Here is a 27,285-nt window from a genome sequence, read left to right on the forward strand (position 1 = left end):
TACCATGTTACTTAATTAAGTAGCCCTATAAAAACTATTTTTAAAATAACACTAAGGTTGTGACATCAACTGACAAAAGTCACAAAATTAAAGTTAATGAAGTACCAACCTATACTTTAAAATGTCTTGTTTACATTAACTTATTTTTAAACATTTTAATACTGTCATTGTATATAATTTTTAAATAAATTTACCAATTGCTATAAATACTTATTTTCTTAAAAGGATAACCCATTTTCTTATTTTTACAGCAAACCCACATTTATCAATATTTAATAAAATAGAATTTGCAGATATAACTATTATAGCCAGAAAGATGTGATCAAGAAGGCAGATCTTAGAATAAGTTACAAAAATTTAAATAAATATTGCAAATAATAGATATTTAATGGATTTTGCTAAATCAGCAGATAACTGGTTAACAGCATCTGAATTACTGGCAGGATAAACATTTGTAGCAAAGAGATCTTCTGAGAGATTTCTAAAGTCCTGATTGGACTACTGTTAATAAAATATTAAAATTCATTACAGTTAGAAGGATAATATTCCAAATGTACTTTCCCCACATTTTTATTAATAGACCTCAGTTGCAGTGATTATTCAAGGATCCCTTCCTTTCATTTAATGAACATTTATTGAGTGCTGTCATGTCAGACCCTGTGATAGAATCTGAGAATTCATTAAAAAGAAAAAAAAAAGAAAGAAAGAAAAGCATATCTCTGTACTTGAGAAGCTCATGGCCAGGTCAGTGAAGGATTTGGACAGGAAAACAAATGATTTAAATCTTGGGCAATAATTGCTGTCCCAGAAGAAAATACAGCTTGCCAACGGAGCCCAGATGAAGAGGACCTAATTGAAATCTTGATGAAGTAAGGTAAGGATTACCCAGGGAAGTAACAGCTAAAGTGAAAATTCTACCCATTGAGAACTGTAGGGGAGAAATACACTGGGGAGGTGGGCGAGCAAGAGAGAAAAGGCTGGGGTGGGATCATTTACCTCAGATTATCACAATATACAATTTCAGAAATCTTTTAAAAATGCTCTTCCTAATTAGAAGAAAACATCTTGAAGTTGGATTGATGGACTTTATGAAATAAAGTCAGCAAGAAAGTTCTAGAACTGTTTGGATCACGTTAAAAAAATAAAAAGTATGTTATAGAAAAAATTCCATTGTCAGGTCCACATAAGGTCAAATTTCAGAGTGGATAAATGTATTATCCATTTAATGTTAACTGTAAGTCTGATTGAATAACCTGTCATGACCAAATTTTGAATTTTCATTGGTTATTCTTCTTAACCTTTACCTACACATGAATGAGGTAAGCATCCTTGTCTCCTTCCCCTTAAACTGACAAAAGGATGAGCTATATATAACAGCATCACTTTAATTATACTAGTATCTTTTATGTCTAATGTGTGTGTCTACTCTCAAAACATCTGTAAAATATAATAAACTTTTAGAGAGCAGAGGACAGATTGGTTTAATTCTTTCGTTATGGCATCCAGTATAGCTCAGGTGTAATCAGATACTTACAAAAGCTTGCCTTTTTTTTTTTTTTTTAATGTAAATGCCATTATGTTTTAGTACAGCTATTATATATGGCTATGGTCTACAATATGGCAGATTCCTGAATGGATTTTTAGGTGGTTTTGAGGCATTTAGAGTAGCATCATCGTAGCATGATAGTAATAATCATTTTCCTCCTTTAGTATAACAGATTTCCTTTTTTCATGAATACTGGGCCTTTTTAAAGAGGCCCTATATATCTACTCTGATTTAGCTTTTTAAGTGACTGCCGTCCTCCCTTCCTCAACAGTGTTTTAATTCAACAGTATTTAACCTACCAACATTTTTCATTTAATGAACAAAAAATGTATAGACTCCAAAGATTTTTTAAAAAACAAAACATAAACTACATCTATAGCTTTGCGCATATTGTGTACATAAAACTTTGTATATATGGTTGCAGCATTATTCCTGGCTTTGAATTTTGCTTTTCTTCTATCAGAAAAAGCTTCTGGTAACCAGAAGTCACAAAAGGTACAGATAATCATAAGATGTCAATCATAATACAAAAACAAGTTATATTGTTGAACCAGCAGAAAAAGAAAAAGCAACTAGGCCCCATGCTGGTCACTACTGCTCTAAGTTCATTTCAATACTACATGTAATTATGAATCTCAAGGAACAAACCAAGACCGAGCCTGCTGAGGGTGGAGACAGAGGAGTATGGCCAGCCTCTCCTCCAGGGCACCCCGCAGCTCTGTCAGAGCAGCCATTTTGTCAGTGTGTCTCTTTCCACTGCTCTAAAATCTTCAGTTTATTCATTTGCTCTCACTTCTGCCTTATTCCAGAGGGTTTAAATGGTTTAGGTATTATTAGATGATGTTCAATAACAGAAAAAAAGCACAACCAGATGTGGAGGAAACATGAGACAAAGGTGTGACAAGAGATGAAGTGTGATAAACTGAGAGGGCACAAAATGGGAGGAGGCCAGGGAGAGACCCAGAGTGATGAGGGAATAGTATGAACTACAGCCTTTAATGTAGCCCCCAGACATAAAGGCTTCTTCTGTATATGATGAGCCTATTTTATCTCAAAATGTAAAGCTGTCTGAATTTTATGTTTGATGACCATGTGTTCTGCAAAGATAGCATATAGATTACAACCGTGCCTGACCTCCCAGTTTTAGGAAAAAAGTGGAATTCTGTCCCTGGACACCATCAGGGCTTTGGGTTACATCTCCAACTCCTTATTCTATGGATAAAAATAAAAGCTCCCAATATAATATTCATAATTTATAACAATAACATGCAGATCACCTTTTACTGTTTGAAAATGGCGCCAAATTAGTAATGGTCACCATTTCTACAGCAAAAAATAACGAGCACTTTATTGCTTGATGGTACTGTTAGATTAGTGGTCCCCAGTTGGGGGTATCCAGATATTTAAGGGTTATTTACAGTACATAACAAGTTATTCACAGGTGAGTAATTTTCCCTTTCCAAAATGTCTAAGGAAAGAAATGTATTCCCCCTTCCCCCGATAAAGTAACATCTGTTAACAAATAGTTGAATTTTCTTTAATTTTGTACTCATTAATAAGATGTGACAGTGGTTATCTTGTGGTCAACAGAAGCTCAGATTGGCAGTTACAAGCATATGTAACAAAATGGAAAATCAAGCAATGATGATTTTATAATATAAAGTGCCTGGCAGAGACTCTTTTTTAAACAGGGGTGGGAGAATAACAAAAGGAATCCTGAGCAGTAAAGAGGTGGGGAGGTTATCACAACAAAGTCTATATTGGCTAACTTTCTTCCACTTTTCCTTGACCGCCTGGCTTCTTTCACCAAGGCAGTCTAAGAGGAAGCAGCTATCTACTTCAAGGACAGCTCAAACAGGAGACCAGAAGAGGTCAGCGGAGAGCAGCGCTAGGCACCCATCCTCCCACCCAGAGGGCTGAGCTCCACAAGATCCCAGGTCTCTGTTTACCCAAAAAAGCAGCAGCTATGAAAACAGAACAAATCGTTACGTTCAATTTTTTACTTTGACACCATCAGAGATGACTGTAAATGTGTTGTAATGGTTAGATCAAAAAAAAAAAGATCTATGGGCCGGGCGCGGTGGCTCAAGCCTGTAATCCCAGCACTTTGGGAGGCCGAGATGGGCGGATCACGAGGTCAGGAGATCGAGACCATCCTGGCTAACACGGTGACACCCCGTCTCTACTAAAAAATACAAAAAACTAGCCGGGCGCGGTGGCGGGCGCCTGTAGTCCCAACTACTGGGGAGGCTGAGGCAGGAGAATGGCGTAAACCCGGGAGGCGGAGCTTGCAGTGAGCTGAGATCCGGCCACTGCACTCCAGCCTGGGTAGCAGAGCGAGACTCCGTCTCAAAAAAAAAAAAAAAAAAAAAGATCTGAAGTAGAAAATGAAAAAATTTTCCTTATATACCAAAAAGTTCCTTGAAGAGGACAATAACAATAAAAATGATAACGCCTTGATATTGACATAATCTTATTTTCTCTGAGATAGCAATCCACTATTTCTTAAAAACATGAGTTGCAGGTGCACAAAAATTCCCATTTAAATATACTCAGTTTATTGGCCGGGCACAGTGGCTCACGCCTGTAATCTCGGCACTTTGGGAGGCCAAGGTGGGAGGATAGCCTGAGCTCAGGAGTTCAAAACCGGCCTAGGCAACATGATAAAACCTCGTCTCTACTAAAAATACTAAAAATTAGCCGGGCCCTGTGGCAGGCGCCTGTAATCCCAGCTACTTGGGAGGCTGAGGCAGGAGAATCACTTGAACCCAGGAGGCACAGGTTGCAGTGAGCCAAGATCATGCCATTGCACTCCCGCCTGGGTGACAGAGTGAGGCTATGTTTAAAATATATATATATAAAAAATATATATATATGTATTTATACATACATATATACACACACACACACACACACTACACACACACTCATCCGATTATTTGCGCTATGGAGAAAAGAATGTGCAATTACTAAGAACCGGTCAAGTACTACAGAGTCCCTGGTTTCTAAATTAATTCTAAAATCAGAAAGTGGAAAAATTAAACATGTTTTTTGAATGTTTTAAATATTTAAATATAAATGTTTCTTCTCTTATACCTTCAGGGAGTGTAAACTAAATAGAAAGTTTTCCACTACTCCCCACGTTTAAAGCTGAAGAATTAGAAGGAAAAAACATTATATAAACTTTTAAACACCAGCTGTAGTGTTTTTACTTGCCTTCCTCAGAACTTCCTTCATTGAAGGTACAGTACCTAAAAACCAGCTTTAGCTACTTTCCTACACAAACAGAGGTCATGATCTGGGGTGTACTGATTGAGTATAAACTTGTAGTAGTATACCAGGCACAGAAAGAACAGCAACCACAAAAGACAACGTGGTACCTGACATTAGGGATCTTCTGAATTTAAAAAGGGTATCAATAAAATTAGAAAATGCTAAGGAAAGACCTAAAATGGGTGAATATATTCAACAGATAACAGAGAGGTCCAAGTTACCTTGCCTACCCCTCTAATTGTTTTTGAGGAAGATCAACTTCCAGCCAAAGTGCTGCAGACAATATAAAACAAAATTTACATAAAGTACCTTTGAAAATAACAAGTTGCCTATAAACCGCTGCAGACATGTCAGTAACAAAGGTTTTGCAAAGTTAAAGCCCTAAATTGAATTAAACCCTAATAATTTTGTATTACTACATTTTAATTCCCTGACAATTCTGATTTTTCAGTTTACTGTATTTGTTAAATTTAAATTGGTCTGGCCTATCTATAGAGAGATAAAAAGTAAATCCCTATTTTTTAAAGTTCTGAGTTGAATGGTATAAAATTAAATACAGAAATGCATTTTAAGTGCAAAGTATCCTTCCACTGTTGCCAGAAAACAAGTAACAAAGAGGAGTTAAGTAATTTAACAGCCATATTTTCTCACTCGCCTTCATTGGGAACACAGTCGTTTGCATGGCATAATAAGCTGTAAATTATAAACATTTTTACACAGCCTGCTGCAAAGAAAAGTCTGCCAGCTTTCTACTATATTGGATAGTGTTCAAGTGATTAACTATAGCTTTGGAAAAAGGGGGTGGAAACTTGTTTTGCGTCGCAGTTTGTTGGTTCTCCTATGTACAGCCTCAAAAAATCCATTACATCATTATTTGCAACAAATATGTTAGTAATTGTAATAGAGTAATAGAAGCTCCATATTACTACAGGATACAAATTACCCATGGACAAGAGAAAATCTTGTAGGTGCATAATCATTCAATTATTTCCTTGAAATGGTGTCTCTAATGAGTATGAATGTAATGATTTTCAAAAATAACAAAATTTGCAGCACTGAGCATTTCAGGACTAATGACAAATGAAATACACTTTACTCTTTTTCTACAGGGAAAGCCCATTAGAATCTCTGCTTAGGGCACAAGTCTATTTTAAAAAAAGGTTCCTGTGTCAAAGAAAATACATAAATATCTGTATTTCACAACATATAAAGAATAAATGTGTGAAAGGAAACATGCAGTAATAGAGATAATGGCCTGCAAACATAAACATTTTTATTTTTAAATTGTATAGAGCCCCACCGAAATCCACATTCAACCCCTTAGGAAAATTTTTTCTCAATAAATCAACAATAATACATGGAACACTTGAGTGCCCACCATAGTGCTGGGGCTTTGGAGGTCAAAGAAAAAGTCTGTAACCTGATTTCTGTCCACTATATAATTCCACACCACAAACCTTAGAACATAAAGATTTGTGCTCAGTGCTGAAGATGTCAAGATGACTAAGAAAGTATCTGTAAGGCACCCTAATTCATAGGTTGTCTACGGTAAAAGAAAGAGCATGAATTCTATGGTCAAATGGGATTTGAAACTCAACTCTGTGATTTTCTTACACTATGAACTTGAGCACGTTATTAAATTTCTCTAAGCCTGTTTCCCAAGAAAAGCAGTTTCTTTACCAATGTTAAGCGTTATATAAATGCGCTAATATAAATAAAGAATACGGAACAGTAGCAGACTTACAGAAATCTCTATATGTTAGCTATAATAATAATTACATTTCTACATTTATTATAGTCAGCTTTGCACATAGCAGGTGTTCAATAATGTTGAATGAATGAATGAATGAGCAAAGGAACAAATCTAGCAGAGAGACAAGATAAATATACAGATTACTATAAAATAGATGAGAAGTGCCTCAAAGGTACAAAATGTAATAGAGGCCTCAGTGGTGGGAGAGGTGTTAGGTTGGAAGATGATTAAGATACAGGCCCTGACTTCTAGAGGGTACTGTTTAGTAAGAAAACATATACATAAATCAGTCATTACAAACCAATGTGTTAAGTGTTTCAAGGTTTCACAGAACTTTCCCTCTATATTCTAGTTCTAATTACACCATGGCTTTTCCTGGAGTGTCCAAATCCTGTATGTTCATGAGTAGATATGCCTAACTTCTGCAAGCCACAAACTGAGGAGCTGAGAGGTGGGACCAGTGCTCAATGCTCCCCTTGTTTCCTCCTCATCTTGGTGAAAACCACTCTACTTCCACTTTGAAACCAGCTCTACTTCCACCATCACTCCTCTTCTCTGTGCCTCTAATTTATTCCACCATCACTCCTCTTCTCTGTGCCTCTGTGCCTCTAATTATTGAGGTCTCAGTTCTGTTGTTCTGGTAGACTTCTATCATGTGAATTGCCCACCCTATAGTTTTTCAATCTACTCAATTCAACCACCTCCACTGTATTCTGTCAAACCCACTTTAAGGCACAACTGGAACATAACCATTCAGAACTGTTCCACTTTTGAAATCTCCACTTGGATATCCAGCTTTCCATCTACAACCTACTGTCTTTTCAGCTCTCTCATTGCATTACCACTTCCACCCCTGCAATCTGATTCATCATGACCTCCAGTCCCTTGATCACTACTTTCTCTCTAGTTTTGGGCTCCCTCAACCTCACTTCCTACCTGATGGGGCCTAAACAATCACTTTAGATCAACCTACAGTCTTGCACATACCCTCTTCTTGATGACAAAGAAAAACATTGATCATGCTTTTATCTTCCTCACTTCTACTCTAGGGCTGTTAGGAATTGCCAGTTGCTATTTTAAGGAATTTGTATTTAATCCTGCAGGGAATGTAATTGAAGAATTAAGGATATTTTAGTCCACTTAAAAACTTGAGGCCCAGGCCAGGTGTGGTGGCTCACGTATGTAATCCCAGCACTTTGGGAGGCCAAGGCAGGCGGATCACTTGAGGCCAGGAGTTTGAGCCCAGCCTGACCAACAGTGAAATCCCATTTCCACTAAAAATACAAAAAAATTGCTGGGCATTAAGGCACACACCTGTAATCCCAGTTACTTGAGAGGCTGATGCACAAGAATAGCTTGAACCTGGGAGGTGGAGGTTGCAGTGAGCTGTGATCGGGCCACTGTACTCAAGCCTGGGTGACAGAGCAAGACTCTGTCTCAAAAGAAAAAGCAAACAAACAAAACAACAACAACAACAAAAACTTGAGGCCGGGTGTGGTGGTTCATGCCTGTAATCCCAGCACTTTGGAGACCCAGGTGGGTGGCTCATTTGAGCCCAGGAGTCTGAGAAAGGCCTGGGCACCAAGGCAAAAACGCCTCTCTACAAAAAATACAAAAACATTGGCCAGGCGTGGTACCTGTAGTCTCAGCTACTCATCTGAGCCCGGGACATTGAAGCTGCAGTGAGCCTTGATCGTTCCACTGCACTCCAGCCTGGGCAACAGAGGGAGACCCTGTCTCAAAAAACAAAATACAAAAACGTTGAGAAGAGGAGGGAATGATGGAAATCTTAACAACAGAAAAGGGAGACTCAAGAGTCCAGTAACTACAGAGAGGGAGGATGCCAGGATTAGAGATAACCAATCACAGAATCTGCCCTCTTTGCCTCTATTACCAACACCACACCCATTTTCAGGAGTGAGAAGGAAAGTCCAAGAGCACAGTGAGGAAGACATTTCTCAGGCACTAAGCCACCTACAGATGTCAGCTCTCACCTATCATTGTATGTGAGGGGTGTTAAAGACTACCTACCTTTAGTTAAACAAAGGGTTTATCAGTGGACATGGGTGGATTGTGAACCCAATGGTAAATGTGGAAATAGCTCTAGTAGTTAAGTTCTAGCAAAAGAGTTTTAGAAAGGAAATACATCAACAGCAAGTGTCAGGAAGACTCTAGATGTATACATTATTTCCTTACCTTCTCATTTGAGGTCAAAGACTATTTCTTACTCATATTTGCATTTCTTTCAGTGTCCAGTGCTGCGCCTTATAGAGACAGAGGGTGGTCAGGATGACTTATACTGGACCATAGGATACTTGAACCTAGCTAGATGTGTACCCTGTTAGTTAAGCTTCTGGTTTGAAGCCCATTATTGCCCCTACTGTACAGATGAGTAATTTCAAAGAGTGATTAAGTAACTTACTTAAGGTCAAATAGCTAATCAATTGCAGAATTGAGACATGAACCCAGATCTCTGGCCCTTCATCTATGCCTTTATTATAACACACTGTTTACCACTGAGATGCCTTCCGTTTGAGTTCAAACGATCACCATTAAGTCATGAAGCTACTAAGCTGACTCTGCCAATAAAATTATCATTTTAAGTGATCTGCACGACTTTTATCACATGATGAATGCCCAAAATTAAGCACTGTTTAAAATGTAGAATTAGACACTGGACAGTGCCTTTAACTTTGGCTACTTACCAGTCATCATATAGCCCTTCTTTAAGGAAAGGATTTAAAAATTTTTTACCATTAACAAAAACAATTTATACAGCTTGTATTTTGCTGCGATAGATTAGGCAGGCTAATCTGTATCATGTTATTTACATATAATAAACTAACTCAGCTGAATAGATTAGTAGGTGAGCCCACCTACTTTTTGTGGTTAATTACACTGTTTTGTAAGAGGCTGATCCTATTTTGTGTTTTTCCAAAAGCTCTGGTGAAATAATGACTTCTGACGTACAGTATGTTAAACATAGAGCCTTCCCTTTTCTTGCTCAACATATAATTGCTGCATTTGTGCATGCTGTGTAAGTTGAACATAACAATAAAAACTTAATGAAGAAAATAAGTGCTGGTTGTAATGAATTAGTAATATTACTAGATTTGTATCTGGAGTTTACATTTACTGTTGTAAGTAGAATACAATCAATAGGAATATGTAATCAAATTGCACATGCTTTCATCTCTTGAGATCTCTCTGAAAAGGGAGCTGAGATATCTTTAGGAAATTATTTTCAAAAGCCTACACTAAATTCAATTATTCTGCATAATCATTTAAAATCACTGTCAAGCGTTCCTCATTTTTAAGGTTCTTGTAGTACAAAAAGATACGTTTCTTAAATAGGCTTTTATTGCTTTACAAGTATGAAATATAACTTTTTCATTTTTAAATTTAGTTTTACAAAATAACATGAATAGGTTGTTTATTAAAAAACTGAAATACTACAAATGAAGTCACCTTTAGACTATTCCCTTATATCTGTTTCCAAACCTCTCCAACCCCTTCCTTCTTCAACCACTGTTATTAGCAGGTGAGTAAGGTTCCTTCCAGACTCTTTGTTTGCATTCACATGTTATCTTAAAAACAAAACAAAACCATAACTGATTTTTAAAATGCTACATATTTCAGTATTACTTATTTCATGTTTATATAATCGACCCTAAATAAATAACATGATCAACATGTTCCACCTTAAGCCTCATTTCTTAAGATGTTTTTTGACTTGACTGGTCCCCAAGGGAAATATAGTTTGTTAATTTTGTTTGGCATTTTTAAGTGCTAGACGAATTCTAATGTGTGGAATGAAGGTGAGGATTGATAGATAGTCACAGCCTATTGTTACTATAATTAGAAGTCATCAGATGCTAATTAGTACCACATTAAAATGATAAATTATGAACTACAATATTTGCAGCTGAGACCAAGTTCAATTCCCTAAATTTAAAGGTTTATAGAAAAAAAAAACTGGCCTCTTTAACAGCTTTTTATATTCTCTACTTCTCTCCTTAAGATTATTTCACACAGTCCTCCAAATATTCTATCACTTCCTCTAACACCACACTAAGCGTAACCAATTTTCACTTAGAGGAGAAATTAATGTTAAGATCTGTAATTTGATTTTAAGATGTTTTCTTGATTTAACTTATAGTTATGTTTATGATGCTTTTTGTGATAAGTTCTTGACGCCCAATAATTACCTCAGTATGTACAGGTGCTTCTTGACTTACAATGGGGTTATATCCTGATAAACCCATTAAAAGTTGGAAAATTTTAAGTTGCACCATGGTAAGCCAGGGACTACCTGCATATCATTAATTTAACCTTAATCAATTGAATATACCGCATAGAGTGAAGAATTAGCACAAATGCCAAGAAATTGATGGTGTCCATTTGAACAGATGGCAAATTTTAAAAAGCTAAAGCTAATCTAAACATAGCAGTTTACTTCATTCCTGCTTTTTTTAACAAAAATAATTTTCTAATAGTTTACTATTTTTATTTATAGTTTATGCATTTTCACAGGATATTTCATCTGGTCAAAGAGGCCAAAGGAAGAAAGTTCAGGTCAGCCCAGGGACTCCAAAGCCCTCATTCTAATTACAGGATAGGGTTTCTAAGCTAACTGCCTGGTCATGTCTTTTGTCCATGTTTGTGTTATAATTTTCTTCTTCTTCCTGATTTATAAGATTTTCAACTGATTTGTAGGTTACAACTTGGCTTTTGGTCATGTATGTTGTAAATATTTTTGTAATAGGGGCTTTGTCTTTTGACTTCTTGGGAATTTTTTCCACTGAAGAGTTTTTTTTAATGCAAATATATTAATCTTTTTGTTTATAGTGTATGAGTTTTGGAACTTTTTCATAAAGCCCTCCCTGCTCTAAGACAAAGCTCTAAGACAAATACTACCGCTACTAGTGACAATAATTCAGCCATGATCAAACAGTCATTGCTATCTATATGCTAGAAATATGCTGAATGCTGGGGTAATAAGGATAAAATACAATTATCTGAACCATGGTTTTTTCTGTTTTTCTTTTTTTTTTGAGACAGAGTCTTGCTCTGTCGCCCAGGTTGGAGTACAGTGGCACAATCTTGGCTCATTGCAACTTCTGTCTTCTGGGTTGAAGACATTCTCCCGCCTCAGCCTCCCGAGTAGCTGGGACTTACAGGCATGCACCACCACGCCTGGGTAAATTGGGGTTTTTTTTTTGTATTTTTAGTAGAGACGGGGTTTTGCCATGTTGGCCAGGCTGGTCTCAAACTCCTGACCTCAAGTGATACACCCATCTTGGCCTCCCAAAGTATTGGGATTACACACATAAGCTACTGCACCCGGCCCAATCATCTGAGCTATGTTTAAAAGCACATAGAGGATACAGTCTTCTCTTATCAGCATTACAAATAAATACAGAAAATGGTTGGTTATGATTTTCTTCTTATTCGCCAACTCACCTGCCACCCCAGAAGTCACATAGGTAATAAGATAAAAGTAGTTGTTTTGGCTGGGCACAGTGGCTCATGCCTGTAATCCCAGCACTTTGGGAGGCCAAGGAGGGCAGATCACTTGAGGCCAGGAGTTCAAGACCAGCCTGGCCAACATGGTGAAACCCGAGTGTCTCTACTAAAAATAGAAAAATTAGCCAGGTGTGGTGGTGTACACCTGTAATCCCAGCTACTCAGGAGGCTGAGGCAGGAGAATCGTTTGAACCCAGGAGGTGGAGGTTGCAGTGAGCCGAGATTATGTCACTGTACTACATTCTAGGAGAGAGAGCAGGGCTCTGTCTCCAAAAAAAAAAAAAAAAAAAAAAATGGTGGCTGTTTTACAAATAGAATTGGTATGCTTTAAAATCTGTCAGAATCTATTATGTACCCTGGCAAATAGAGCATCTAAAAGGAAGAAATGCCAACGATCACTTTACTTCTCATTCAATTACTCATTTAATGTTTTTTCATTCTTGCATATTCTACTTATACCTGAATTGATCTCTAGTAAACAGATTAGAGACAGAGCAAGGTTGGTAAAAAGAAGGTGGCAACACTTCTATAAATGAATAAGTGTGTCCCAGGACACTGCAGATCTTTAATTCAATTTAGTGTTTTTTCCTCAGATTGGCAGGTGTGTCTCATGGTTGGATGCGGTCCAGTGGGTCCCTATTCTGCAATTCTGATGCGGTGGGAACATCATCACTGCACTGGTCCCCACCAGCAGCATATTCTCTGCCCTCTCCTGCTTAGCGGAAATGGAGTTAAGGGTAACACAAACTCAGGAGAGTCTAAAACCCATCAGTAAAACTTCAAGACTTACAGATACCACAATGGAAGCTGCAGATAACAGAGGTGGGTAAAGAAAGTGTAGTAAAAAAAGGAATCGGTTGAAATACGAAGGGAAAATAAAATAAACTTTTGATGAGACTTAAAAAATTTCCCTGAACAGGGCCGGGGGCAGTAGCTCACGCCTGTAATTCTAGCACTTTGGGAGGCTGAGGCTAGTGGATCACGAGGTCAAGAGACTGAGACCATCCTGGCCAACATAGTGAAACCCAGTCTCCGCTAAAAATACAAAAAAATTAGCTGGATATGGTAGCACATGCCTGTAGTCCCAGCTACTCGGAAGGCTGAGGGGAAAATCACTTGAACTCGGCAGGCAGATTGCAGTGAGCCAAGATTGCATCACTGCACTCCAGCCTGGCGACAAAGTGAGACTCCGTCTCAAAAAAAAAAAAAAAAAATTTCCCTGGACATTCTGCAACACCTTTTAAATGTTGTGTTATATTTTGGTATTTGTGTGTGTGTGTGTGCTATTCCACTAACACTTTTCTTTTCTTTTTTTTTTTTTGAAATGGAGTCTCGCTTTGTTGCCCAGGCTGGGGTGCAGCGGTGCGAACCTGGCTCACTGCAACCTCCGCCTCCCAGGTTCAAGCAATTCTCTGCCTGAGCCTCCTGAGTTGCAGGGATTACAGGTGCCCACCACCATGCCTGGCTAATTTTTTTGTATTTTTAGTAGAGACGGGGTTTCACAATCTTGGCCAGGCTGGTCTTGAACTCCTGACCTTGTGGTCCACCCACCTCAGCCTCCCAAAGTGCTGGGATTACAGGCATGAGCCATGGCACCTGACCAATACTTTTCTTTTCCTTCTTTAAATATATTATATTGCTTCACATAATAACTAGCTTAAAAATTAAGATTGTTTCATGAAGAGTGCTTTAGAGTCTGATTATAGCTCACATCCTGAACTACAGGTTGCAAAGGACATAATAAACTGCCATCCCTTTAAGTCACGGTCCATGTTAAACTACTCTGTAAGACTTACACTGTAAAACATGTGTTTCAAATGTTTGTTTCAGTCTAAAACACTTATGTTATACAGAAGATCCAGTCATCCAGATAGAGATTTAAATGAATACTATGTTCAAGGCATTGGTGAGCTATAAAGGTATACAAAGCTAAGTGCCTACTCTGAAGGAGTGGGAAATCTAATAAAGGCCATGAAGCAGCATGACTGGGGTCTGGAATGGCAATAAGAAACCACATTTGTGAAGCATATTCTATGTATGAGGCACTGTTCTAAGGGTTCTCAATGCATTAACTTATTTAATCCACCTGATAGACATATGAGGCACAGAGAGGTTATCTAACTTGTCTGGGGTCACACAGCTAGTAAGTGATGAAACAAGAATTTGAACTCAGACAATTTATAACCAATATATATATTTCTTCCTCTACTTGACTACTTAATATGGAACCTTAGAAAGTTACTTCACCTTTCTGAGTCTCAGTTTTCTCACTGGTGAAATGGTTATTTCTTTTCTTTTCTTTTTTATTTTAGTAGAGATGGGGTTTCACCATGTTGGCCAGGCTGGTCTCGAACTCCCGACCTCAAATGATCCACACACCTCAGCCTCCCAAAGCGCTGGGTTTACAGGCGTGAGCCACCATGCCCAGCCTGAATGTTATTTCTGCCTCACAGAGTTCTCATTAGGATTCAAAGTTAGGCATGCTGATATAGAGAAACATTTACCCAACTTTTGTAGCTTTCCACAAGGTGTACTACTACTGACAGGGGCCAATGGGTTCTGTAGTCAAATGACTGGGAAACAACATGTCAGAGTCATGATACATAAATCTGTACCTAACTCCTGAGAATTCTTAAATGAAGGAATCTTTCTAACTCTGTTTAACCTGGCATGCCCACACTTATTTGATCCCAGAACCCTTTGTCTCACTGAACATCTAGTTATAACTTTAGCTCTGGAAGAGAAATTGGTAAATGCTGACAAGAAAAAGGCACGAAATCAAAGGACCCAATGGGTTCAAGTCTGGTTCAGCCAATTTTTAACTGCTTGCTATGGGCAACAGCTCCATTGCCTCTACAAGTCTCTGCTTTCCCTCTCAGTTTTTGCCTAGACTACTTCAATAATTCCCTGGCTGACTCTCTTATCTTGGACCTCACCTCTCAGGGTCACCTTCTAAGCATCAGCTAATTATGTTCCATAGCACAGATACAGTAACGTGACCCCTTTTGCTTAAACACCTTTGTGATAATAGGTAAGAATAAGAGCAAACACTTACAGAATGCTTACTATGCCATGCATTATTCTACTCACTTATTTAATTCTGAAAACATTCTGTGAAGTACCCACTGAGGCGCGGCTACTAGGTGGGGCAGTCAGCTTCCAGATTCCAAGTCCACTCTGCTCTCTCTTGAACTCCCCACAATTTCTCCAGGATATCGCCCTAATTCCTCAGGCCCTTCACAGTCTGACTTCAACCTTTCCTTTCCACCTCATCTTTATTCCCTACTTCTCATATATGAGTTTCTAGGGCTGTGAGGCTGGCCTGTAGATGGCTGCCTTCAGTTCACAGGGCATTCTCCCTGTATATGAATATCTGTGTCCAAACTTCCCCTTTTTATAAGGATGCCAGTTATATTGAGTTAGGGCCCATTCTAATTACCTCATTTTGACTTGATTAGCTCTATAAAGATCCTTTCTCCTAATAAGGTCACGTTGTGAGGTACTAGGGTGTTAGGACTTCAACACATGAATTTTGGGAGGATAAAATTCAATCCATAATACCTGCATACATAATAAAGCTAGTCTCTTTTCCATAAATTCATACAATCATGTAACAGTTACGTACTGAGTGCCTATTAATTACAATGTTGGTACTGTTCTGGGCCCTGCTAGGTACTTCTATACCCCACAAAGATGTGGGGTATAGAAGCTGGGTACAGTGGCGGGCACCTGTAATCCCAGCTACCTGGGAGGCCGAGGCAGGAGAACTGCTTGAACCTGGGAGGCAGTGGCTTCAGTGAGCCAAGACTGCGTCACTTCACTCCAGCCTGGGTGATAGAGCGAGACTCTGTCTCAAAGGAAAAAGGTAACATTTGCTGTTGTTAACAGAGAAACCCTAAAATTTAAGTGGCTTAACAAATCAGTTTTTCTTCTCATACATCTAGTCTGTATGCATGTTCCTGATGGGCAGGTGACTTTCCTTCAAGAGTGATTCAGGGACACAGGCAACTTGCATCTTGAATGGCTCACTTCCCAGATCATCTGCTTACAGAGTATGACAAATGCAACATTTTTATGGCCAGGAAATAGTAAATATCACTTCTACTCCTACTCTATTGGCTAGATCTCAGTCACATGGCCAGTCACTTGCTTGGGAAGCTGAGAAGTGTAGTCCAGCCGGGTACTCGAGAAGAAAAGAAAATGCGTTTGGCATACTTGTTTCAGTCTCTTCTACCAGTTAAGAAGGTCTGGGAAACTTCAGGAAATGAAAGTAGAGTGCAAATATGTTCAGTCTGTGGCCTGCTTTTAACTACTAGTTAGAAGAGAAGATTGAGTCAGTTCTTGATAAAACAACCAAGAAAGCAGAACTATCAGCCAAAATATTCACGTGAATTTCTGTAAACTTAATAATCATATCATGAGAAAAATCTATACTTTTTAATATTATACATTATATATTATAATAAACTATCTTTTGTACACAAAATAAAAATATGTTATTACTAATAGAATGGGAATTTGTAAACATTTTCTTGATTGTGGCTAGGGATAATTGTAAATTTAGTAATACTTTTTTGACTGGCTTTGCAACCAATTTTTAAAAAGTCAAGGTTAGTGGAATAAGCCTAAATAAAGCTCACAGTCTTGTTGGCAAAGGCTATGGTGAACGTTTATGGTACATTTTTATAAATGTGGCTTTCCTGCCCGATTTTCAAAATGTAGTTATTACATTTTAGTCTAAATTCTGCCTCTCCTGGCTGTTATGAGTTCACTAGACATCCACAGCACCAATTATATCCTTAGGCCAAACAAAAGAGATCACCTACCTCCCATTTGGTCCTTCAGGTAATTTACTCAGGTCCCATTGTCTGACATCAAAGTCAAGTTTATGAGAGAAAAAATACCAACAAGGTAAATCCCAGTAGTTTGGAGGTGAATTAAAAAGCTCCCAAATCAGTACTTCCCTCAAATGTTAAATAATTCACTGTGGCATTATAGATACAAGCCTCCAGCAAAAGTTACACTTGAACAATTAAGGAAGCAAGAGCTAAACAAATGACTTCAGGGGTAGAGAAACAAATTCATGGTTTCTCATAGTACTATACCAAATTACTTTTTCACATTAACAAGTGTGTAAAACACCCAAACACCCCAATGACTTACTAAATGAAGTTTGATTACAGAAAATAGCCTGGGTTTACATGCTAGGATTATTCCCTAAACGTAATTGTGGATTTTATACACTTGAGTATAAAGCCCATTTATGTTATTTGGAAAGGTTTCATGTTCACAGTGTACCCCTACTCTTTTCCAAATTTCTTTTAGTCAACTTGGTTGGATTACAATGACCATCTACCAACATGTTATGTGAAGGACCAAAAGCAATGAAATTGTTTCCTAAAGGCTAGATAAGAACTTAGAAACACAAGGTTGGATCACAGTGCACCATGTGCATACAGATTAATAGTTCCTGCTGAGTAGAAAGAGTATACACACTTTGAGATAAAAATGGGATTTCAATCCCAACTGTATCACTTTCTAGCTAAAATATTTCAGGTAAGTCTTAACCTGAGTATTAGTAATCTCTTCTGTAAAATGGGAATAATTTACTTATGTAACAAGTAGTATTTTGCAAGGATTATTTTAGGATTAGAGATAAAAAAAATAGTAGGTGCTCACTATCTATATGTGTAGCTATCCAAATGTACAAGCAGATGACTAATAAGAAAGGGTCAAAGTCAGCAGTCTGAAAATCAATGGAATTCCTAAACAAAAACAGAGATACACGGGATACAAGGCAATGTGAGGTCCATTTGCTTTCCAGGGACTAACAGGTAATTAGTACTCATTCTAAATTTTTATATATTTTCTCTAGTTATCTCAACTAAACTTAGCCAAGAGTTTTCTACAAAATTTATAAGGTAAACTTTTTTTTTTTTTTGAGACAGGGTCTCATTCTGTTGCTCAGGCTGGAGTGCAATGGTGCGATCTTAGCTCACTGCAACCTCTGCCTCCAAGGCTCAAGGGATCCTTCCACCTCAGCTTCCTGAATAGCTGGGACTACAGGCACATGCCACCATGTGCCTGTAGTCTGGCTAATTTTTTATATTTTTTGTAGAGACGGGGTTTCTCCATGTTGCCCAGGCTGGTCTTGAACTCCTAGACTCACATTATCCATCTGCCTCAGCCTCCCAAAGTGCTGGGATTATGGGCATGAGCCACCAAGCCCGGCCTCTAAGGTAAACTTTTGAGCTCTATTTTAAGCAGGTTTTGGGGAAGGATGTAGATGTACTAAAGATGTGACAAAGAGTTTTCCATTTAAAAGTTTTTAAAGATATGCTTACAAGATGACTTTTTAAAAACATACTAATTTAATGCTAGTCTGATCTATAACTGAAATACATACATATTTTGAAATAGACTAGAAAGGTAGAATGGAATCAAGAAAAAAAAAACAACAATGAGGTTTGGAGGGAAGATGAGAACTACAGTTAGAGCTTCAACTCTCCTCATTACAAGCTGTGTCACCAGAAAAAGCCTCAAAATTTTTGAATCTGTTTTCTTGAGTAAAATAAGCTTAACAACTCTTACTATGGCATTATTATAAGAACCAAATGGAATAGCTGTCATAAAAATGCTTAGTAACCTAAAAGCACTAAACAAATATAAACCATTTCAGAGTGAATAGGTGATCACAAGATATCCCTTATAGTGAAGGGTATTTGTATGAATGAATGGTAAAAGGTTTACAAAAAATTATATTGGTTGGAGGAATGGGCATTTGCAGTCACAACAGTAATCTTTTTGCTTGCTTGCTAATGAGGAAGGATCATTGAATTTCTGGCTGGCAAGCAACAGTAATCCCTAAATATTATGGAACAGAAAACATTTATGGACAAGACCACTAGAAATAAAATTTTTTTAAAAAATCTATTTTTAAAGTAAATCAACAAGGTCAATTAGCCATAAGTCAAAGTTCCTAGAAATGCTTCTTTTTGTGAGGAAAATTTCCTTATCACCTATATTGTTAGGGTGGTTTTAATTTCATATGCCAAAGTCTAACTGTTGATTGTTACATCTATATAGGCTTTTAATACAGTGCCAAGCATATTGCTAGAATTAAATAAAATTATTGCTGACATACTGTTACTAAAAATATATCCAGTGATTTTTTTAAACAAAACTGAAAATTTTATTTTATATGCAGCAAAAAATGAGTAATACATATTTATAAATTTGTTTTTCAATCTAAATGTGTGAGATGTAAAAATTTTTTATTCCAATAACCAGTAAAAAAGTAGACTATAGCTCTTAAAATGATAGCAGCATCAATCTTTATACAATGAGGTACTATTTTATCTTATTTTATTTTGAGATAGAGTCTTGCTGTTACCCAGGCTGGAGTGCAGTGACACGATCACGGCTTACTGCAGGCTCAACCTCCCTGGCCTCAAGCAATCCTCCTGCTTTAGTCTCCTGAGTAACAGGGACTACAGGCACATGCCACCACAACTAGCTAATTTTTAAATTTTTTGTAGAGATGAGGTCTCACCTGTTGTCCAGGCTGGTCTCAAACTCTTGGCCTCAAGTGACCCATCAGCCTTGGCCTCCCAAAGTGCTAGAATTACAGGTGTGAGCCACTGTGCCTGGCCAACAAGGTATCATTTTGAGTAGATTTAAAAATCATAAATCCTGAACTAAGTGGCACAGAGGTCTCCACAGAGACACAATAATACATCATAAGGTGAGGGAGAAGTGATGAACAGAAAATTTTAAATGCCCAAGGTAGAAATGAAAGTATTTCACACAAATGTGTGACGAAATTTACCAGAGTTATGTGTAGAGTTGGCCAAGACTATCACTCACTACAAACAATAAAAATCCATTTTTAACCTTATAATATATTTTAATCTATCTTTGAATCAGAGAATGACAAAGAATGGTGATTTTTACTGACCTCTGTCCAGTAAAAGAAAACACGACGTAGAGAGCAATGTCAAAAGACTAAATTCTTCTTACCATGAGTAGATCCCACTGACCATGTCATAGTTCTGACATGAAGTGTTCACGCTGCTGGGCCCAGCTGCTTTAGAGATAAGGAGCACCACCAAGCCCCTCAACTGGAGGCTATTCCAGCTGTCATGTACAAGCCCCCTGACAACAAATAGAGAAGGAAGAGGATTAATACACCCTCACAAGATCATCAGATAACTTAGAAAACTGCTACAAAGATGCCCACACTTCTAAAACTGGACAATGAGACTTTACTGAAAAGAAACAGGGTCAGGGAGGAAAATTAATGTGAGGATGCCATGAGTTCAGGAAACAACTAGAGAAATCTATGGCTGGGTGGTTGTTGTTGTTGTATTTTTTGAGACAGGATTTTGCTCTGTCATCCAGGCTGAGTGCAGTGGCACAATCTCAACTCACTACAGCCTCGACCTCCTGGTCCTAAGCGATCCTCCCACCTCAGTCTCCCTAGTAGCTGGAACTATAGGCATGTGCCACAATGCTCAGCTAATTAAAAAAAAAACAGAGTCAGAGTCTTGCTATGTTGCCCAGGCTGGTCTTGAACTCCTGGACACAAGCAATCCTTTGGGAGGCCTTAGCCTCCCACAGTGCTGGGATTACAGGCATGAGCCACCATGCCCAGCCCATGGCTAGTTTTAAAAGTGACAATCTTGCTGGTGGCAGTGGCTCACATCTGTAATCCCAGTGCTTTGGGAGGCCAAGGTGATCAGATGAGTCTAGGAGCTTGAGACCAGCCCATACAAGATGGTGAAATCCCGTCTCAACAAAAAATAGAAAAATAAGCTGGGCGTGGTGGCATGTGCCTGTAATCCCAGCTATTCAGGAGGCTGACGAGGGAGAATCACTTGAGGCCAGGGTTGATGGGGTGCTGAGGCTGCAGTGAGCCATGATGGCGCCACTGCACTCCAGGTGGGGAGACGGATTGAGACTCTGTTTAAAAAAAAAAAAAAAAAGTGACAATCTCACATTTGAGGCTTGCTCTCTCCTCTGTCTGGGTCTCCCCACTGTCTATACCCCATCTCACAATCTTAATCATTTGCTCTGGTAACAAGAAGAACCCATAGTTTTAAACTGTTTGTGACAGTTGACAGAAAATGACATATAAATCACATTGCTTGGATGAAGTGATACTATTTGGTGATGGTGGTGGTAAACAGGAGTAGTAAAAAATGATTTGTTTTCACAGGTAGAGAAGAAGCTCAGAGAATGAAAGGATTAAACCAAATTCAAAAGACTCAGAAATTTATTTGATAAGTAAATGAAAGTGAATGCCATCAGCAAAAATGTTGCCATTTCTTATTACTTACAAGCATTATAATTCTAGGCAACAACAAGGCTTTAACCTAGAATGTGGCATATCATTTGCCATGAGGACTGAACTTTTATAATTTCTGCAGTACCTGAGGCTAGAAATACTTCCCAGGAATACATTTTCTTTTTAAAGTATTATAAATGGTTGCCATACAAGAACTAAATGGCATCATTTTAAAAAATTAGAAAACTATGGGCAATATATTACAGTAAAGTCATATTCAGAACAATGCTCATGAACACTAATCAAATAGATTACAGCATACATAAATAATATACAAGTACAGTTCTTAAATGTTGTAGAAAATATTAAAAATTAGTGTTATAATATTTGACTGAATGATCAAGGCTTCCTTGTTGAGTTTTTGAACAAAGAATCAATTTAAATTAATTAAGGTAACATAACCAAAAATAATGAGTTAGTCCATTACTTAAGAAAAATCTTGGTTGGGTACGGTGGCTCATGCTTGTAATCCCAACACTCTGGGGGGCTGAGGGGGGTGGATCACCTGAGGTCAGGGGTTCGAGACCAGCCCGGCCAACATGGCAAAACCCCATCTCTACTAAAAATACAAAAATTAGCCAGGCGTGGTGGCGGGCACCTGTAATCTCAGCTACTCAGGGGGCTGAGGCAGGAGAATTACTTGAATCCAGGAGGTGGAGGTTGCAGTAAATTGAGATTGAGCTACTGCACTCCCAGTTTGGGTGACTCTGTCTCCAAAAAAAAAAAAAAGAAAGAAAAGAAAAAGGAAAATCTTTGCCCCTCCAGCCTCCCAACAGAAATTTTTAAAAGGGCCCCCTTTTACCTTTCATTAGTTTCAAAATTAGAAAAATCATTAGGTTCTCTGCAAAGTAATAGCTATAGCTTTCTCTGCTTATATTTTGTCCTTAACCAAGTAGGCAATCTTCAGCAAGTTAAAAGAGTTTTAACTGATTTTTAAAAAGAAATTCTAATTTCCTAGGAAAAGGAAGTTAAAGTAATACAGTTACATCACAACAGAAACAAATAATCATCAGAAATGTCCCAAACTCTTTACTGTCATGTAACAATTTGCTTAAATCCTACGAACCTGAAGTTTAGGGAGGTTGGGAGGCATCCTATTATGGAACACGAAAATGTAAAAGAAGAGCTTTTAAAAATTTTTTTTGCTAGAATTACAACTTTTAACTTAGGCCACTAGATTCTTATTTATGTATTACCTACAGTGAATCTTTATTCTTCCTTTCTTTTATAATAAAGAGAATGTCTGAATTGGCTTTCAATTCTAGAAAAGGAAGAGAAAGAGGGGTGTGTGTGTGTGTGTGTGTGTGTGTGTGTGTGTGTGTGTGTGTTCGGGGCTGGGCCTGGTCAGGGATTAAGGACATGATACAGCAAGAACTCTAAGAGGCAAACCTTGAGACAAGTCTGACCAAATCACACAGATTTAACAGCCCTGACAACAGTTTTAACAATATCTTCAAACTTCTTAGAAACAGGACCTTTCACATACAACACACACACAAACTAATAATAATAACAGCAGTAGCAAACACGTATATTGTGCTTTATATATTGCTTTCTATATGTCAGGAACTGTTCTACATGTTTTACTATATATTAACTAAATTAATTCACAACTCTAAGAGGAGGGTACTACAATTATCCTGATTTTACAGATGGGGAATGAGGCACACAGAGAAATCAAGTAACTTGTCTAAGGTACCATACCTGGTAGGTGACAGAACCATGAGAGACCCAGGATTTGATCCCAGGCCAACAGGCTCTAGAGTCTACATGCACTTTTAAACATTATGCTATGTAGTGATGCTCCATCTGCTTCCTTTGTACAAAACCATTTGCTACATCAAATTAGAACAGTTGGCTTTAGAACCTGACAAGCCTAGGTCTGAAAAAGTCTTCTGTTATTCACTAGCCGTGTGTGTGACTCTAAGGCTATGACCTCTTGTATAAAATGAGGGTAACGATGTCTACTTTTCATAGTCATTGTATGGAAGAGATAACATAGGCCAAAGTACATAACACTGTGGAAGTACACGGTCGGTGATCAAGTAATCAGTAAATTACATTCTCTTTCCTTGTTACTTTTTTGTGATCTATTTTGTCTCAACTCTTACATTTTCTTTCTTCTACTCTCTTTCTCCTTGTAACTCTCAAAAAGTCTTCCCCACTCTACTAGCATATATAATCTCCTATGTTATTTACTTTTCTACCTCCCCAAATAACAAAAGTTAAGGAATTCTTCCCACCCCCCCAATCATTATTATCCTTATCTCAATGATAATAATGAAACACCCCTTTCAGAATGCATTACTGAAAAGGTCAGGAAAAGCAGCTGTAATGAACTGGGTGACAAAAATTAAGAGAACATTCAGAAAAGCACACCTTCTGACCATTAATTTTCACATAAGTCAGTGGTTTAACAATCAGCTTGAGTAAATTAAATAACTATTTCCAAAACACCATTTCTTTAAATTCACTTCATTAATATTCCTAAAAAAAACAGTACTAAAATAAGTGGATAATGCCTACACTCAAAATTTAGCTCATAACCAAAAGAGAATATAAAATTTTGCTTCTGAGCAAAAAAACAAAAACAAACAAACAAAAAAACATGGAATTCTAAACTTACAGAGATAATATGTTTAAAGTAGCACAGGTCATATTTCATCTGGAACACTAATTTTTTCTCAGTGCTTCTCTTAAGGGACCCTGACAAGCTATAGCATAACCAGAAAATTGTGAAATCACATGCCACCACATCTATGAATGCCAGCTTAGAACACGGTAAAGTTGGTGTTCTCGAACTTATTCAGTCAAAAGTGTACTGAATGCTCACTACACGCCAGGCTTGGTGCTAAACAGACAGTGGAGAATATGATGAGGAGCGCTGTTAAGACGTGGCCTCTCTTCTTGTGGATAGCAGTGTGGATTTAAAAATCACAATAAAATGTGGCACGAATTGTTTTAGGGGAAGAATAAGGGCTGTGGGAGCACATAGAAGAAGCAACTAACACAATTCAGGGGATGTCAAAGAGACTTCCACAAGATCTAAAGGATGAGACAGAAGTAGCCAGGGGATCTGGGGCAGGGGTGAAAGTGTTCTGAAGAGAGAAGCAGTTATGTGTGGAGGTCTGAAGGAAAGAGAGGAGGACACAGTTGTTTCTAGAGCCAATGTGGCAGGAACACAGTACGTAAAGGAAGAACTGAGGGAAATAAATCTGGACGGGCACAGGAGAGTTGTCTGTTTTTTTTAAAAGGGTTCCCTATGGAGAGGAGATAGATCTACTAAGTATTAATTTTTTTTTTTCTTTTAGAGACAGGGTCTTGCTGTATTGACCAGGCTACTTTTGAACTCTTGGCCTCAAGTCATCTTCCAGCCTGGCCTCCCAAAGTGCTGGGATTACAGGGGTGAACCACTGAGCCAGGTGGTAAGTATTACTTTAGAGACTGATGCTAATGGACAGAAACTATAGCAGGCCAATTTTGGCGCAAAATAAAGAAATAAAAACAGAGCAACCTCTGGTAATGCTGAGCTGCTTGTTACTAGAGATGTCTAAGAAGCTGCACAGACTCTGACATAACACATTAGAGAGAAGCCTGGAATATGTGACATCTGAGGTTGTTTTCTTACTCTGTGATTCTACATAGCCTCACTTTACTACATTTAATTATCTAATACTCCATAATATATACAAAAATCGAAAAAGCCTTGTCATTAAAGTGTCATAAATGAAAGCAATATTTGGTATTTTATCATCTTTATCATTAAAGTTCTACAGAATTGGGTTTTTAAAGCTAATGAACAAAAACATCATTCATTTATTCATTCATTCACTCAATTAATAAGACTGGACACCTTCTATGCATCAAATATTGTGCTAGGCTTGGATGCAATGGTGAGCAAAACCAGGCGTGGAGCTTGCAGAGCTTACGGTCTAATGGAAGAGACCGGTAATAACAAACGAATCATGAGGAACTGTAAAACTACTCCGGTAATAGATGCTACAAGGGAAAAAGAGCAAGAGTGCCATGAGAGCTTAGAATAGGGAAAATAACTTTGCAGGAAAGTCAGTCTTCCTTGAGGAAGTGATGACTGAGTTGATATCCAAAGCAAGAAAAGGGGGTGTGGGAAGGAAACAGGTAAGGGAGGTATATTTGCAGCACAAGGAGGGGCATATGCAAGGCTGAGAGCATTGTATGAAATGAAACTGGTGGCAGGCAGGAACTAGACCACCCAGGATGAACAGGCCATAAGAGGTTTGCTCTTTATCCAAAGAGCAATGCAAAGGCGCTGCGGCATTTTATTAAGCAGCCAGTGACATAATCAGATATTTTAGAAAACGAAACGAAACAAAATCATTTATCGTCAGTGTAGAAAATGACTTGGGTAGACAAGAGAGGAGGAAACCAAGGGAGTATGAGGAACCCAGTTAGGAGGCTTTTGTAATAGTCAATAATAAAAAAAAGAAGGTAGCTTGATGGACAAACTAGAGATGTACCAAACCTAAAATAATATTTTGATTCAACTCAAAAAGATGTTGCATACCACATAGTCCTGGAAAATTAGCTAATATAGGCATATCACTAATTTTAAATAATATTACTCTAAATATGTTTGTAAGGTGAATTTTAGTTCGGGAGACCTTGGCCTCCTTTGAAGTTCCTCTCTAGATCTATCACAGATGAAGAGTAAACACTAATAACACTAACATTCTAAAAGCTAAACAATTTCATGGAAATAAGGATTTTGGAGGTAAAACTTTGGGCAAGTCAGCTCTGTCTTCTCACACTGTACTTTAGATGGCTGACTGCAGTACTGCATCATATCCTTCCACAGCTACTAACAAATTTATCTTCCTTCATCCAATCCTGTATCTCAGATCCTCAGATCACCACTACGGCACTTTTCTATTTATCCTCTTAAATCCCACTTCAACACATATGAAGCGTATACAAAGAAATAAGAGCTGTAAGAAAAGAGCTATAATAGTAGATTCAAAACATGGTTAAATTGAATAATACAAGGAACAGATAACAAAGAAAAAAAATCAGTGCACAGTTAGTTGCTAGAGGTGTCCCTCACAGTAGAGGCAGCATTCAGATTGAGCCTGAAAGATGGTCAAATTTCCCTAAGTAGGGAACAGAAGCAGGAGAGGGGATGGGAATGGAGTTATGGGAATAGAAAGAAGGGTATTTTAGGAGAAAGAAATAGATAAGCAGGGACAAGAAGGTGGAAGAACACAGAACCAGTTCAGGAGCTGTGGGGCTACCAATTTGGGCAATGTGTGAAGGAAAACAAGTCCAGGAAAACAGACAACCTAGAGAGTGAAGGGCCTTGAAAGTCAGGTTTAGAGTCTGGACTTAATTCTGCAGGAAATCTGGAGGCATAAGTGGTTTGTCTGCAAGGGAGAAATGTAATTAGAGCTAAAGACTAAAACTGTTACTCTGAGCCTAATCCTGTTACTCTGGCAGGCGCTATGTTTCGTACAGTGGAAAGGAGAAGGAAGATTAGTTAGGAGGAGCCTCTTCCAGTAGTCCAGGTGGGAGATAATGAGGGCCTAAATGAGGGTAGTGGCAATAGTGATGGGGAAGAAAAGCTGAATGATGGCAATAGCATGGAGGTGGAAAAGGCTAGTGTGGCCAACTGATGGGATGAGTAAGACATTGGGGAGGGATCAGAAAGCAAAGGAAAGGTAAGGGATGAATGTAAGATTCCAACTTGTTTGCTGGAGGTGATAATGCTACCGTTAGTAGGGATTGGAAAGAAGAAGGAGAACTAATGAGGAATGAATGAGTTCAGTTTTGGACATGTTAACTTTGAATGCAAGAAGGAATTCCAGATGG

The 27,285-nt window shown here is 38.1% G+C and overlaps 1 protein-coding gene across 1 annotated transcript in view; it reads right to left on the reverse strand.

Moving 5' to 3' along the window:
- Nucleotides 1–27,285, reverse strand: part of PDSS2 (decaprenyl diphosphate synthase subunit 2) — a 299,355-nt gene that overhangs the window by 163,834 nt on the left and 108,236 nt on the right. The window contains exon 2 of the mRNA XM_025384118.1: nt 20,118–20,252. Within this exon, the coding sequence (XP_025239903.1) occupies nt 20,118–20,252 (135 nt within the window). The remainder of the gene's footprint in view (nt 1–20,117; nt 20,253–27,285) is intronic.

Source organism: Theropithecus gelada, chromosome 4 (genome assembly GCF_003255815.1).
Source record: "Theropithecus gelada isolate Dixy chromosome 4, Tgel_1.0, whole genome shotgun sequence".
Taxonomy (NCBI): Eukaryota; Metazoa; Chordata; class Mammalia; order Primates; family Cercopithecidae; genus Theropithecus; species Theropithecus gelada.